Here is a 15,717-nt window from a genome sequence, read left to right on the forward strand (position 1 = left end):
TCCCCGGTGTCCTCCCGTTGGTAAGCAATGCATTTCACTGATTATAACGGAACGTAAGTCCTTCGGTGGATATTTAATTAGTCCGTGGCAAATAATAACTTTAGTAGGAGTGTTAGCGAATATTGATTGTATATGTGATTTAACGTCATTCCATGGGACATTATTAATAAACTCGGTTTTTGCGATACTAAATGTTTCTAATTTTAAATCTATGATTATATTTCGTAAGTCTGTTAAGATTTTAACAATTTGGTTAACGATAGTCGTAGGGCCTTCTCGCTGTCCCTCGCTGATGGGTAAAACCAGATGATAATGATTTTTATGTTTTATAGCCTTAGCTTTTCCTAAGACAAGAAATCCTAGGTTCGGAAGCTCTTTTCGTTCGAAAAGTTTTTGTGAGCCTGAATCTAAAGGTGTTCCCTGAGTGTCGACGAAATATACCATGTTATCTTTTCGTAAAAATAATAATTCTCGAGAGTCTATAACGTTACCATGAATTATTCTATTCTCAATAAATGCGTGTTTTCTTTTTCTCGACTTTAAATTTTTGTTGATGATATCTTCCTCATTTTCTTTTTCTGCATTTTCTTTTTCACTGTTAGAATCTTTATCCGGCGGGTCGTTTCTTTTTTCGGTCTCTTCGATCTCTTCTCCGTCGCTATGCAATTCGTCGGTTATTTTATTTTGTTCAATATTATGTTTTGCAGTTTGACTTCTTGTTTGAATTTTATTTTGTTTAAGAGGATCATGTATTAAAGTCTTTTCGATAATTGATAAATGATCTGGTTTATTTAGTTCTGTTAGTGTAAATGGAAGAATATCGTTATTGTTATTTAATAAATCGCTTTCAGGTATTATTTCTTCGTTTTCTTCCATATCGGAAAGATATAAATGGAAATCGTCATCTTCTTCTTCTTCTTCGCTATCGGATTTTTCTAATAGTTCGGCAATTAATCGTGCATCTTTAGGGTTATCTGAGTTTAAAAGTTTCTTGTTTCTTATAAATTTACAATCTATTTCTTCGATATTTACAGGATTTCTAGATAATGCGTCTGCGTTTAAGTTTGTTTTTTCTGCTTTGTATACAACCTCATAATCGTATTCTGCTAATTTTAATCTCCAACGAAGTATTCGCATATTTGCGTCTTGTGCGTTTTTAAACCACATCAAAGGTTTATGGCAGGTTTATGATCTGTGACTAAAGTGAATTTTCTTCCGTATAAGTATGGTCGAAAATGTTTAACGCAATATACAATAGCTAGTGCTTCTTTTTCGTATGTATCGTATTTTAATTCGTTATCTGTTAAGGTTCGTGAGGCGTATGCTATCGGTAGATCTTTATTTATCTCTCCTTGTGATAATATTCCTCCAACGGCTATTCCTGATGCATCGGTCGTTAGAATAAATGGTTTAGAAAAATCTGGATATTGTAGTACTGGTTCTTTGCATAGTTTTTGTTTTAAAATTTCGAAAGATTCTTCTTGCACGGAGGTCCACTCTAAACGGGTGTCATTTTTTAATAAATTCGTTAACGGTTTTGTTCAAGAAAGTAAGCGTTTTATAAATTATATTATTAATTTTGTTTCTCGAACGTTCTAAAGCGAGACGTTACGTGCGAAGCCTTGTTTTCATTCCGTTTTTGCGGTTTCTTCGTATCGTTCGATTCTGACAAACACCTCGTTGTCGATAGCCGATTGGCTCTCGGAATCGAACGATCGAAATTCCTCCTTTTTTGTAGTACCCGTATCAACCAGGACTATTGTACGTGGATCGCAGAGAAGGTTTTTCGTTAAGACACTTCGTCGCAAGTCTTCACCGGGAGCACACCGAACGCCTAACGCTCATAAAGTTATAATTAAACGATAATTCGCGTGTCCGCTCATATCCTGCTGTCGCGTGCGATTACCTAAGACGGTCCGGGAGTTGGTGTCGAAAGGAATAAATACTGTTCAACAAACTAAACCCGGACAAATCAATTACGTCCTATCTCTCCGATCGGCGAAACAAATAAATTCTGTTAATGTGGACGTGTAAATCGAAGGCGCGGCTACATTAAATGGTCCTTCGAGCCGGATTTTGGAAAAACAGATAGTGATTCGGTAATCAGTTCGCGGAGTGCGAGTGAGAACGCTGACACGCTAAGGTAACAGCACTTATAAAAACTAGCGCGAGACGGAGACGGTGCGCGATATCAAAACATCTATCCGCATTCCGCTGCCGTAAATAACAACGCGAGTGCGTTGAAAGGACTTCCGGGAAAATAAAGTGCGCGAAGTCAACTTTGCATCCCTTTGCATTATTAAAGTTGTGCTCTTAAGCACAACGTATCATTATTATTTGCGCCCTGCGTAATCCGCAGTGCCGCGCAAATCTCGCGCTTCTTAGCGCTTTGCACAGCTTAAGTGCAATCTTTGTGCTCTTTAGCACTCCGCACCTCAAAGTGCGTCCTGCGTAATCCGCAGTGCCGCGCAAATCTCGCGCTTCTTAGCGCTTTGCACAGCTTAAGTGCAATCTTTGTGCTCTTTAGCACTCCGCACCTCAGAGTGCGACCTGCGTAATCCGCAGTCACACATAGTTGTCGCACGCTTTAGCGCGCTGCACTGTTAAGTGAAAATTATAGTGCGTCTTCGCACATCCGCGTGCGACGGACCAGTCGTCACGCTTCAGCATCTCTACAACCCAAAGGTGGTGAATTGTTGCTGAAAGGCTTCATCTTATCGGCCTACCGTCATGACGGACTCGCTGCAGGGCCTCCTCATCGAGCAATCTATTACAATAAGCTCGATGAAGCGAGTATTCCCCAATTTTAAGAAAATGGGCAAGGCCAACGTCACGCAATACAAGGCGAAGAGTCGACTGGACGCCTTGGAGACATTATGGGAAAGGTGTCAACGTCTCAACGTCCAGCTTCAGCAAATAGCAACGGCCGACGAACAGCGTACAGTCCAATACTTCACCGAGGAGGAATTCTTTACGGCCGAGGACGTCTACCACGAAGCGGCGGACTACCTCGCAGACGTGATAGGTAAATTCTCTCGGTGCGACCCGACTGCGGCATCATCGGTAAGCAACATTTCTTCTCGCGAATTGTCTGGTGCGGTTTCATTGCAATTACCACGAATCCCGTTGCCGAAATTTTCCGGTAATTTCGCGGAATGGGAAAACTTCCGCGGCATATTCGAATCGCTCGTCGTCTCGAAAGAATCGCTGTCGAATACGCAGAAATTACATTATTTAAAAGCCAGTGTCACGGGCGAAGCCGCTGTATTAATTAATCATGTTAAGATTGCAGACACAAATTACGATGGTGCGTGGAAATTACTTATCGAAGAGTACGATAATCAAAACGCGATTATTCATGCGCATATTCATGCTTTCGCTGATTTGCCTATTATGAAAACGGAATCCGCTGTCGAACTCAAAGGTTTGCGCGATACCGTTGCCGCGTCATTAGCCGCGTTAACAAATTTAGGCAGACCTGTTGAAAAATGGGATGACTTATTAGTCTATATTGTTTCGCAAAAATTTAGTCCACGCACACGTAATGAGTGGAATCTGCAACGCGGTAAATCAACCGCATCTCCGATGTATGAAGAGATTCGAGATTTTATGACGCTGCGAATTCGAGGACTAACCGATCATTCTAAGTTAAATGCCGATACTTCGTCTCATAAAAATAAAGGCTCTAATCGGGCCTCGGTGAATAACGTAGCCACCGAAAAATGTTTGAATTGTTCCGGCAATCATAATTTGATGTTATGCGACGAGTTTAAGCGTAAATTCGTCGAACGGAGAACTCAGTTTCTCAAATCGCACAAATGTTGCTTTAATTGTTTAAAGGTCGGCCATTTCCCGACCTCTTGCAAGAGTAAAAAACGCTGTAATTGGTGCCGACGAGCACATCATACGCTCTTGCATCGTGACTCGAATATACCAGTACAGAAGATTAGTGAAAATTCTGTTTCGGAAAACAAAACGCTTAACGCTCAACCGAGCGGCTCAGCCGCCCCTGAGATAAAGAACGAGACCGCCGTCGCTTCCGTTCAAACGATTCATTCGCCGCTGAAAAATCCGCCGAACGTGTTACTAGCCACCGCATGGGTAATACTTCGTACCATCGAAGGACGTAAATTTAAAGTTCGTGCGTTGTTAGATCAAGGCTCGGCTGTTAGCTTTATCTCGGAATCGTTGTGTCAAACTATGCGCACGAAACGTTCCCGCGCGAGCCTCCACGTACAGTGTTTCGGCGAACGATACAGTGGTGTAGCGAAATCTCAGGTGTCTCTTACTCTCGAGTCTTGTAATGGGCGAGGTTCCTCAACCTTTTCTTTGACTGCTTTCGTATATCAAAAAATTACGTCATACGCTGGCTCAAAGACTAAAACAGTAGATTGTTGGCCGTATTTACGGAAATTATCTCTCGCGGATCCGGATCCGTTTAGCAATCATCCGATCCATCTGCTCATCGGATCAGATTTATATGGATCGTTATTAAAGCAAAAGGTAAAACATGGTCCGACCGGAACTCCGACGGCCCAGCTTACTGCTTTAGGATGGATATTATCCGGTCCTACCGGAACTTCTAATTCAATTACCGGTTCCGCGACTTCATTAAATTGCGTAACAATTCCTTCGCTCGATTCTCTCCTTCAAAAATTTTGGGAGATCGAGGAAATTTCTTCCGAAATTCAGCTGTCGGAAGAAGATAAAAAATGCGAACAACATTTTATCGAAACACATCAGCGTGCCGAAGACGGCCGATATATAATACGGTTACCATTTAAAACCAACCCTCCGCTCGATATAGGATCTTCGCGCGAAACTGCCGCGCTTCTTTATTCGAAATTAGAACAACGCCTACGAAAAAATCCGGATCTCGCGAAACCCTATCATTCTTTCTTAAATGAATATAAATCTATGGGTCATATGGAATCTGTCTCCGACGAAAATCCGACGCTTAACCAAGCGGTGTATATACCGCATCATCCGGTACTACGCGAGTCTAGCAGCACGACGAAACTTCGCGTAGTATTTAACGCGTCGTGCAAGACGAGCAATGGTTCTACATTAAATAATCATTTAATGACCGGGCCTAAATTACAACGCGATTTGTCCTCAATTATCCTTCGCTGGCGTCAGTTTCGTTATGTGTACACCGCCGATATCGAAAAAATGTTTCGACAGATCCGCGTTCATCGAGACGATGTCGATTTTTCACGGATCTTTTGGCGATCTAATATTAATTCTCCGATACAATCTTATCGATTGCTTACAGTTACATACGGTACTGCTCCAGCTCCGTATTTAGCCATGCGCGTTATCAATCAATTAGCTATCGACGAAGATCATTCTTTTCCAAAAGCACAAACAATAGTACAAGATTTTATTTACGTCGACGACGTTCTATTTGGCGCCGATGAAGTTCCGTCGCTAAAGGAAAGTCGCGATCAGCTTACGAAATTGATGGCGCGAGGCGGTTTTCATTTACGCAAATGGGCTGCCAATTCTATAGAATTATTAACAGACATTCCTCCGGGAGAGCATGAACTCGCTATCGCTCGTACATTCGATAAGGATGATACGCTTAAGGTACTCGGACTTGAGTGGATACCACGAGAAGATTTGTTTCGTTTTCAAATCGAGTCTCCTTCGGTCCATATGAATACGAAACGTTTGATACTATCATTTATCGCGAAATTCTTCGATCCACTGGGATGGGTTTCTCCGGTAATAATCACCGCGAAAATTATGATTCAAGAACTGTGGCTAAGAAAACTCGATTGGGATTCTCCTATCGCGGCGGACTTGTTAGAGCCCTGGAAAAAATATTGTGCGGAATTCATAAATTTAAAGGAAATTCGCATTCCGCGATGGACTGGAATGCATCCGGAAAATTTGGCTATCGAGTTGCACGGGTTCGCCGACGCGTCTAATCGCGTATACGCCGCTGTCGTTTATTTAAGAATTCTCCGATCGCTCAGCGAGTTTTCAGTAGTCTTAATAACCGCAAAATCAAAGGTAGCGCCGATTAAAACGATTAGCGTGCCGCGTCTAGAATTAAATGCCATAGTCTTATTAACTCGATTGCTAGAATTCGCGCAAAAATCGTTAAATTTGCAGCATATTCCGATGTACGGATGGACAGATTCTTCGGTCGCGCTCGCATGGTTACGAGGCCATCCATCAAGATGGACTACTTATGTGGCGAATCGTGTATCGGAAGTACAAACTCGGTTGCCGTCGATTAAATGGAATCACGTCCCATCTAAAGAAAATCCAGCGGATTGCGCGTCGCGAGGTTTGTCACCCGCTGAACTCCGCGATTTCGAACATTGGTGGGCCGGCCCTGCCTGGTTGCGTTCCCCTTCTACCGCGTGGCCGATCCATGATAAATTAAAAGATCAACTTGAGGCCGATCGTCAGATAATCGAAACCGAAACGCGAAATACGATCGTTTGTCATGCTCAACATATTCTGGAGTGGCAATTACCGAACGAAGTCTCTACATGGAAGAAGTTAATTCAAGTCACGGCACGCGTGCAACGTTTTATTAATAATCTAAAATGTCGCGCGACCAATACGAACGTGAATACGACGTGCTTGTCCGCTGCCGAGCTCAAAGAAGCTTCCTTGTTTTGGCTCCGTTACGTGCAACAACGTCATTTTCCATCCGAAATTCAAGCGTTAAACGATAAAAGTTTACTGCCAAGATCCAGTTCTTTGTTATCGCTTTATCCCTTTCTTGGGAAAGATAAATTAATTCGCCTTGGCGGGCGGATTGACAATTCGTCACTCAGTTATGATGAACGGCACCCTATAATTTTACCGAAACATCGAATTTCGGATTTATTAATCGCTCAAGCTCATAAAGCCTCTCTTCATGGAGGCACTCAATTAATGTTAAGAATTTTACGCCAAAATTATTGGATAATTTCAGCGCGCACCAGTGTAAAATCTCTTATACGTAGTTGTGTAAAGTGCGTACGTGAACGCGCACGTACCTCGCAACAGCTGATGGGGAATCTCCCCCAGCCCCGCGTCACGCCTTCGGCTCCGTTCTCGCACACAGGCGTCGATTACGCCGGGCCGATGAATATAATTCCGTCAGTCGGCCGCGGTCAACGATCCAAAAAATATTATGTTGCCGTTTTTATTTGTCTCTCGACAAAGGCCGTCCATTTAGAATACGTAGATGATTACGCTACTAACGGTTTTCTCTCCGCCTTTCGGAGATTTGCAAGCCGTCGCGGTCTTCCATCCGACATGTACAGTGATAACGGCACTAATTTTCAAGGCGCGGACCGCGAATTAAACACTACCTTTCAGCGACTTGTCGCCGACCCTCAAATACAAGACGCTATAGCTAATGTTAACGTAAAATGGCATTTTATACCTCCCTCTGCTCCGCATTTCGGCGGACTTTGGGAAGCCGGCGTCAAAGGACTAAAGTTTCATTTGAAACGAGCGATTGGTTCCCGAACGTTATCGCAGATCGAGTTCGCTACGCTGCTGTGTCAAATCGAGGCTTGCCTAAATTCCCGCCCGATTTCCGCGTTACATGATGATCCGAATGACTTTTCCGCGTTAACTCCGGGTCATTTTTTAGTCGGTCGCCCGTTAGTAAGCCCGCCTGAAGAATCTGTTTTAGATATCGATTTGAATCGGCTGTGTCGTTGGCAGCAAGTGCGAGCGATTTTAGAGCAGATCTGGCGTTCTTGGTCTTCTGATTATTTGCATACATTGCAACAAAGGCGTAAATGGCGAGAAAACAAACCGGAGCTCAAAATTAACGAGCTGGTATTGTTGAAAAATAATTTGGCACCTCTTTCGAAATGGGAACTTGCCCGAATATTAGACGTACATCCGGGATCGGATGGGCATGTCCGAGTAGTTACATTGCGTACTGCCAAAACCACTCTAAAGCGACCAATAACGCAGATCTGTCAGCTACCGATATCAAGTGAAACTGGCTCTTAAATTAATTTGCGTTTTCTTTATGCGTTAATAATTAAGTTTGACTTTAATTATCGTCACGCTCTGTATATGTACATATATCTATTCTAAGAACGCCTATGTAAATAACCCTATGCTAAGATTTACTGATTAAGTTAACTCATGTATTTCTATTGAATCACCAACGATCTTTATCTGTACTCTTTTTCTATTATTGTATGTTGAAAAATTTGCTGTAGAGCTCTTCGGACCGTCCGATCGAGAATTATCATTAAGATGCCGTGTATCGATTATGGTGGTAGGATTTAACCAGTTATTTCGTAACCTACCCGGTATACGAGGCGAGCGGGATGTTCAAGAAAGTAAGCGTTTTATAAATTATATTATTAATTTTGTTTCTCGAACGTTCTAAAGCGAGACGTTACGTGCGAAGCCTTGTTTTCATTCCGTTTTTGCGGTTTCTTCGTATTGTTCGATTCTGACAAACACCTCGTTGTCGATAGCCGATTGGCTCTCGGAATCGAACGATCGAAATTCCTCCTTTTTTGTAGTACCCGTATCAACCAGGACTATTGTACGTGGATCGCAGAGAAGGTTTTTCGTTAAGACACTTCGTCGCAAGTCTTCACCGGGAGCACACCGAACGCCTAACGCTCATAAAGTTATAATTAAACGATAATTCGCGCGTCCGCTCATATCTTACTGTCGCGTGCGATTACCTAAGACGGTCCGGGAGTTGGTGTCGAAAGGAATAAATACTGTTCAACAAACTAAACCCGGACAAATCAATTACGTCCTATCTCTCCGATCGGCGAAACAAATAAATTCTGTTAATGTGGACGTGTAAATCGAAGGCGCGGCTACAGGTTTGGCAAATTTGGAAAAATTCGGTATAAAGCGTCTGTAATATCCTGCAAGTCCTAAAAATTGTTTAATATTTTTAGGTGTTTTAGATCTTGGAAATCGTTGTACTGCTTCTAATTTTTTCGGATCTGGTTTTACTCCGTCTTTACTGATTACGTGTCCCAGATAAGTTACTTCTGTTTTTAAAAATTCACATTTGTCTGGTTGAAGTTTTAAGTTAGCTTCTCGGAGACGTTCCATTAAAGCGTTGTATTTTTTTTCGTGTTCTTCTAACGAGGTTGCATAGATAACGATATCGTCCATATAAACAAATAGTTCCTTGCCTTGTAACCCAGTTAACACTAAGTCCATTAGACGTTGAAAAGTAGCCGGAGCATTTTTTAGACCGAACGGCATACGGTCAAATTCGTAATGTCCAAAAGGAGTAGTAAAAGCTGTTTTATGACCGTCTTCGCGGTTCATTTTTATTTGATGAAATCCAGATGCTAAATCGCATACCGAAAAATATCTAGCTCCTCCTAATTGATCTAATATATCGACGATATTCGGTAAAGGATATGCGTCTCCGATGGTTTTGTCATTTAAAGCGCGAAAATCTAATACCATTCTCCATCGTTTGTTTCCTTTGGAATCTTCTTTCTTCGACACGATCCATATAGGCGTGTTATATGGCGATTGTGAGTGTTTTACGATTCCTCCTTGTAACAGTTCTTCTACCTGCTTGTTTATTTCTTCTTTATGAATTTGCGAAAATCGATACTAGCGAGTGTTTATTGGTTGGTCATCTGTAGTAGGTATTCGATGTTGTAATACGTGAGTTGCGGTTAATTTTTCTCCAGGAATATAAAATCGATCTTGACTGTTCGTTATTAATTTTATAATGCTTTTTCTCTCTGCTTCATTTAAATGTTCTAAACGCAATGATTCTATGATTTCGACGAATCGATTCTTTCCCTTTTCTTCGGAAATTGTTAGACAATTTGCAAATTATATTTTTCAACTTCTTGTTTTGTTTTATATCTTGTTTTGCGTTTTCGCATGAATTTCTCTAAGATTTCTTGAGATTTATTTGATAAGAATGTAATGATTTTTGAAGACGGTTTATTTTTATTTTTCATATTTCGTAAATTTGAATTTTTAATATTTAAATTATATTTTTGAGCCTCTTCAAGGAGGTCTTTTATAGTAACATGAGAGGTTTTTAGTTCATTTTCACTTTCTTCTTTAAATAATCCAATCTTAGGAAATTTGATATCCAGGGAGAATAAAGGACTTCTCCCCTTTTTGGAATGAGGTTGTGTCGAAATATGTAGTGGGGTTTGGTAATTTTCCTCCTCACAATCGACGGAACTAGGATTTTCTGACAAGGTTTGGAAATTTCCCTCCGAAATCCTAGAGTTATTCCCTTCTTGAGAGGATTGATAATTTCTCTCTTCGAAGGTTTTTAAATTAATTAAATTTTTAAGAGAGGGTTGGTAACTTCCCCCTCCAGGAATGGTTGGATTCATTGGATTTTCAGGAGAGGTTTGGTAGTTTCCCTCTCCAAGGATTTTTGAATTGTTTATTTTTTTATTATTCCTCTCAATTTTAATTTTTATCTCGTCTTCGTTTTTAATTTTATTCTTATTTTTATTTTCTTCTTTGTTTAAAGTTGTTTCTTCGTCTTCATAATTAATTTCTTCGATAATAATTTTTTCTTCATCCAGATTTTCACCTTCATTTTCAATATCCATATTATTTTCATAATCGCATTCATTATGTATAAATGTTCCGTTAGTGATTTCTTCTTTTTCCTTATTCAGAGCCTCGGTCTTTGAATCATGGTCATCTAATAATTCGCTCAATGGTTTTAAACGCAAAGTCGGGACATGTACTTCTGCCTCTTCATCTAAAGTACTGATAACATTTAAATATGCTTTTCCAGAAACATTTTCCACGATGGTATCTCCCAAATAAATTCCATGTGCTATTTTTAATCTTGGTATGTAGCCTATTTGTATTTCTGGATTTTTTATTCTTACATAAAATAATGATTCGGATCGCGGAGCTACGATAATGGCTTCAGGCGATAAGAAAGGTATGCTGATTCCGGAGACATCCAAATGCCCTTGTGCGTAATCTATTTTCGATGAAGTTTGTTTAAAGAAATCGTTTCCTAATATGCCGGATTGTGAAATTGGAAAATCGTTAGATACAATATGGAATATAACCGGTGTTTCAAAAAGAGTTAATTTCACCTAAGGTGTACACAGGATAATTATTTATACCGTTCAACTTAAGGATATTAGTGTAATTAATATTTATTTCTTCGGGAACGAGATTTTCTTTAATTATATTAGGTCCAAATCCCGTGTCTAGCATAAAAGTTATACTAGTAGTTAAATTATCGATGTTGATTTGAACGGTAGGCACGCGACTATGTTTGTCGAGGTTTACAGTCACGGGCCTTATGGTAGTTCTATCCTTGTCTACTTGGCTACCTGAGTTTTGGGCGGGTGTGGCTCACGTGCGGACCCCTGCTGTGCACCCGACGTCGAGGGGCCGTTGTAGTTTCCCTGATTATTTTTTTTTCCGAAAGTTACTGGCATGGCGACAATTTTCGAGAAGATGACCTTGCTCCTTACAATAGCGGCAGAATAAGGAATTCCTGGATCCCCTTTGTTAGTTTAGTTTTGATCGACAATCTTTAGCAATGTGTCCAAAGTTGTTACAAATTTGACAAGTTACGTGAGTTTTGTTTTCCATATAATGTTGTTCGTTCTGTTTCTTCCAGCAATTATTTGCAGAATGGCCGGGTCTTTCGCACCATTGACAAATTACCGAGATTTTATTGTTATTAGTATTATTCTGTTTCATTCTGGCATGTTGTCTGGTATTAGTATTATTCTGTCAGCAAGATTTTACATCATGACCGGATTTTAAGCATAATTGACAAGTTATTATTCTTCCTTGAACTATGTGCACCGGGCGGCGAAGTTGTGGATCGCGGAAGCGGCATTTCTCTGCTCCATGCCCACGTTTTTTACAGATTTGACATACTAATATTGCGGTTCCTAAATCAATCTGGTTGTGGTAAGGTTGCTTGGATATGTTCGTGGTAGGATGTCGATTGAAAGGTAGAATACACGTTCTATGTATCGACAATAAATATATTCTACTGGTTATATGTACAAGTGTTCAATTTTGTGTTGCCCTGAAAAGGGCCGATTGTGTCGCGTCTAGCGACTCCTACGCGTGGCGAGGTTTTCTCGCCACGAGATTTGAGGTGTGGTCGCGGTCCACTTTAAGGGTCCTCGTTGGTATGAGGCCCTGGGCGTGGCTGGTGTTGAAACCGCTCGCCGGAGATACTTGGAGGCCTTGTGATGTGTTGGCTCCGTTTGTGTGGCCGCTGTCCGAGTTGTGGCCTCCCAGTCAGAGTCAGAGGATTGCGTGGCCCGTGTCTGTGTGCGTGGCTTAAGATGTTGTGTGCCGCGGTGCACCAGGCTGCGACGCTCCGTCTGTGTGGCCCGTTCCTTGCGGTTGCCTCTGGTGGTGCCGCTCCTGGGAGGTGTTAGCGCCGGTGATGACAGTAACGCTGGTACCGTCCCTGGATAGGAGGGCGATGTGTACCTCCGTACCCGGACGTCCTAGGTAGCGAGTAGGCTCCTCGGAGGCCGTGTGAAGGTGACGGCCGGCAACTCAATCGGCTCCAGCTTCCAGGACAGCAGTGACCACTGTACCCTCTTGGCCGCTCGTTCGCTCGTTCGGTAGTTGCTCTCCTGGTCCGCTCTCTGCCGTAGGTCGGCCCCTGGTGATCGGGGCGGCAGCGGTCGTGAAGGCGAACTTGTCGGAATGCTGTCTACCAGCTTTCAGCCGCTCTAGGCGGATGTCAAACGAGTCGTGCTCACGTATCTGATGCTTACGCTCTCGAAAGCGTGAGCAGACTGTCTGCCTTGTCGTTTCGCTCCCTTAGATAGGTTCCGCCCCGTTGTTGATGGTATTCTAATAGCGAGATTTCGGTATTCTCAAGTCGCCGCCTTGCGGTTAGGTATTTGACTACCTGAGCTGTTGTGCACGTGCTTATCGCGTGTTCTTCTTCCTGCGCGTGGCACGTGATTAGTTCGTGGTTCTTCATCCTGCGCGCGGCACGTGATTAGCGCGTGATCCTTGATGTGCGCGCGGCACGTGATTATCGCGTGAACCTTTCTCTCGTGAGTATTTCGCGCGCCTTATACGGCATGCGCTTATACTCATTGGTGGACTATCCGCCACATGGTTATTAACTTGCAGAGAGGTTTGTAAATATTTTCTACAGTTACTACCTACATGCCCTTCCTTATAACAGATTTGACAAGTTTCCCTTAGGCTGTTAGTTTTTTGTCTACCTGCTATTCCCTGTCGTAAATCTGTCATTGCTCGGATTTCTCTCTCTATCCTTATAGCGTCGGCTGCGGTTGCTTGTACATCTGGTAAATTTCTTGAAACTCCTTGCTCGATTTCTGATATTAGCCCTCTAATAAAACATTTGCACATGTCTTTCTCCAATGATGCTTTAATACTTTGGTCAGATAACACGTTTCTAGAACTTCTATATGCTTCTAAAATTTGTTTCCCAAGAATTTTTACTCTATTTGCATAATTAATTACATCTTCATCACTCTTTTGATATATGCAACCTAATTCTCCTTGTAATTGATAAACGTTTTTTACAGGTCCATAAATTTGTTTTAAATATTTAGTTAAATGAGAAAGGCTATCAAAATCTTGATCTTGTATAGTGCGGCGAGCCTCACCTATTATCCTAGTTTTTATTATTTTAGTAAACTGTGATTCAGCCTCATTAGGCAACATGGATTTCGCTTCTTCACATCCTTCAATAAAATAATTTAGTGGAATGTTTTGACCGTCAAAATAAGGGACGGCTTCGACCGCGTATTTCAAAGTAGCGAAAGGATTATTTTGAGTCATGTTGCCGCTGGTACCGCTCGGGTCTTTCCCTTTTTCGGATTTATTAAATTCAGGTATAATAGTCTTATCGCAGGAATAGGCAAAATGAGATTCGGCCGCTGACTCGCTAAACTTTTTTTCGAAATCTTTTTCAATTACAGTTTCGTCTAATGAAAAATTAATGTTTTTAGTGGTTTTGTTAGGAGTGGAAGTGTGATATGTTTCTGATTTGTTAGATTTTGTTCGATTGTATGTTTCCTGAGCAAGCTGAAAATTTCGTTCTACTTCGTCTTTATCAGCTGTACCTCTTGTCCCTTTACTCATTCCAGTTTAAAAGATCGCACATTACAATCCCGGACGAGCCCCCAAAATTTAAGAACAGTATGTTACGTCCAGACTCGAAAAAGGATGAGTCGACGGAAGAGCGTAACAACTATCTTTTAATTATCCCGAAATCAGACGCTTTGCGGCGTAAGAATCGAATCGAACGAACTCTTAGGTCTGAAAGCCATCCCCTCGATGGCGCGCCACCTTGTCGTGGTGAGGGGGCTCACCCTGAAGCTTTCCACGCAAGTGGGAAGTGGAAGGGTGCTAAGAGCGCGCCTAGGAGAAGGAAAACTCCGAAACAAACCCGGTGTGTCGACACCGTGAGCGACGGTGTACGCGCCGCCGCATCGGCCGAGGAGAAAACCTCGTTAAAAAACACTATTGGGGTTTCTGGGATTGGGTGGGTTTTTTCTTTTTTATTACGTGGGTAGGGTATTGGGATTAAGGGTAGGGTGGGTTTATTTTTATTTTTTGTGGGTGGGGAGTGCCCTAGGGCACACGAGGAAAGTGACCCCTCGTTTTTTTTTATTCGAGCGAGGTGGAGAGGAAGGTAACCTCGATAAAAAATCCCGGGTAGGTCGGACTCGTCAGGCGTGGTGAAGCCAACTGGCCTAGGTGAAGGAAAACACCGATATAAAACCACCCATTTTATGCGAACATGATGAGTTCAAATAAGGGTCATAACCGTACCGCCTCAGTGGGCCTCGGAACTCACAGTGGCCGGCGTGAGGGGAGTCCAGTCCCGGCTCCCCTCTCGTCGACATCCCACGACGGGCTACCCGCAGCGTTGACGACGAGCGCTGCGGGCGAACGAGCTATCGCCGCAGATAGGGAGAGTGAGGTGAGGGCTCGGCCCGGACCGGCTTTTACAAAGTCCCGGTCCCGGTCAGGCTCCTCCTCAAGGGCTCACCCCTACCACAGGGGTAGGAGTGGTTCCCGGGCCGCGAGCCTGATTCGCCCCGGGGACTCGCACGTCGAGATGACGTCGAGGGAGGAAAGCTCTCGATGCAGGGAACCCTATACGCCAGCGTGAGCGGCAGCGAGGGCTCTCAGGAGTCCCTCACCGGGACGGGTCCCGACGAGCCCCCTGCTAGAAGGGGGAGGGGTAGGCCCCCCTCCACAGGTGAGGTTGACGAGATTCGCGAGAAGAGGGAGCAGGAGGCCCTTCTCGCCACGGAGAGGAGGAGGGAGGAAAGGGCGAGACAGGCCCTATTGTCGGATGCTCCCCCCCACCTCTAAATAGAAGAGTACGGACGTACGAGGCCGAGTGCAAGAAGGAATTGGGCCAAGCACCGACCACGGACATCGTGGCGCGAGCCCTTGAGGCGTCCCGGACGATTGATAGCATCGCCTACAGGTCCGGGAACCTCAGGGGCGATTTGCAGGGGGGGCTGAGGGACGCCGCTGCCCTCATCAGAGTGGCGGCCAACACCCTCAACGACAGGGCCCAACAGAAGGAGGAGCTGAGCGATCTGGCCTCCTTGCGCAGGGACTTAAAGTCCCTGAAGGAGCAGAATGAGGACCTCCAAATGAAGGTCCTCGAACTGAGGGGGGAGCTGGAGGCGGTACGTAGCGCCAAGCCCTCTCTCAGTCTGCCTCTCGCCGGCACGCCCGAGGGGACCCCCCGCAAACGAACGCGGGGCACCC

The 15,717-nt window shown here is 43.4% G+C and overlaps 1 protein-coding gene across 1 annotated transcript; it reads left to right on the forward strand.

Annotated features, from left to right (window-relative positions):
- The first annotated feature begins 2,730 nt into the window (after nucleotides 1-2,730).
- On the forward strand, nucleotides 2,731-7,977 carry LOC138939246 (uncharacterized). The gene has a single exon (XM_070306891.1). It carries the CDS (start codon nucleotides 2,731-2,733, stop codon nucleotides 7,975-7,977), a length of 5,247 nt encoding a protein of 1,748 aa, XP_070162992.1.
- The last annotated feature ends 7,740 nt before the right edge of the window (nucleotides 7,978-15,717 follow it).

Source organism: Polyergus mexicanus, unplaced genomic scaffold (genome assembly GCF_030449975.1).
Source record: "Polyergus mexicanus isolate NDT 795.1 unplaced genomic scaffold, iyPolMexi1.0 SCAF_14, whole genome shotgun sequence".
In the NCBI taxonomy this organism is placed as follows: Eukaryota; Metazoa; Arthropoda; class Insecta; order Hymenoptera; family Formicidae; genus Polyergus; species Polyergus mexicanus.

Coding starts and splice junctions, on each gene's coding strand:
- LOC138939246 (XM_070306891.1), top strand. CDS start 2,731: ATGACGGACTCGCTGCAGGGCCTCCTCATCGAGCAATCTATTACAATA.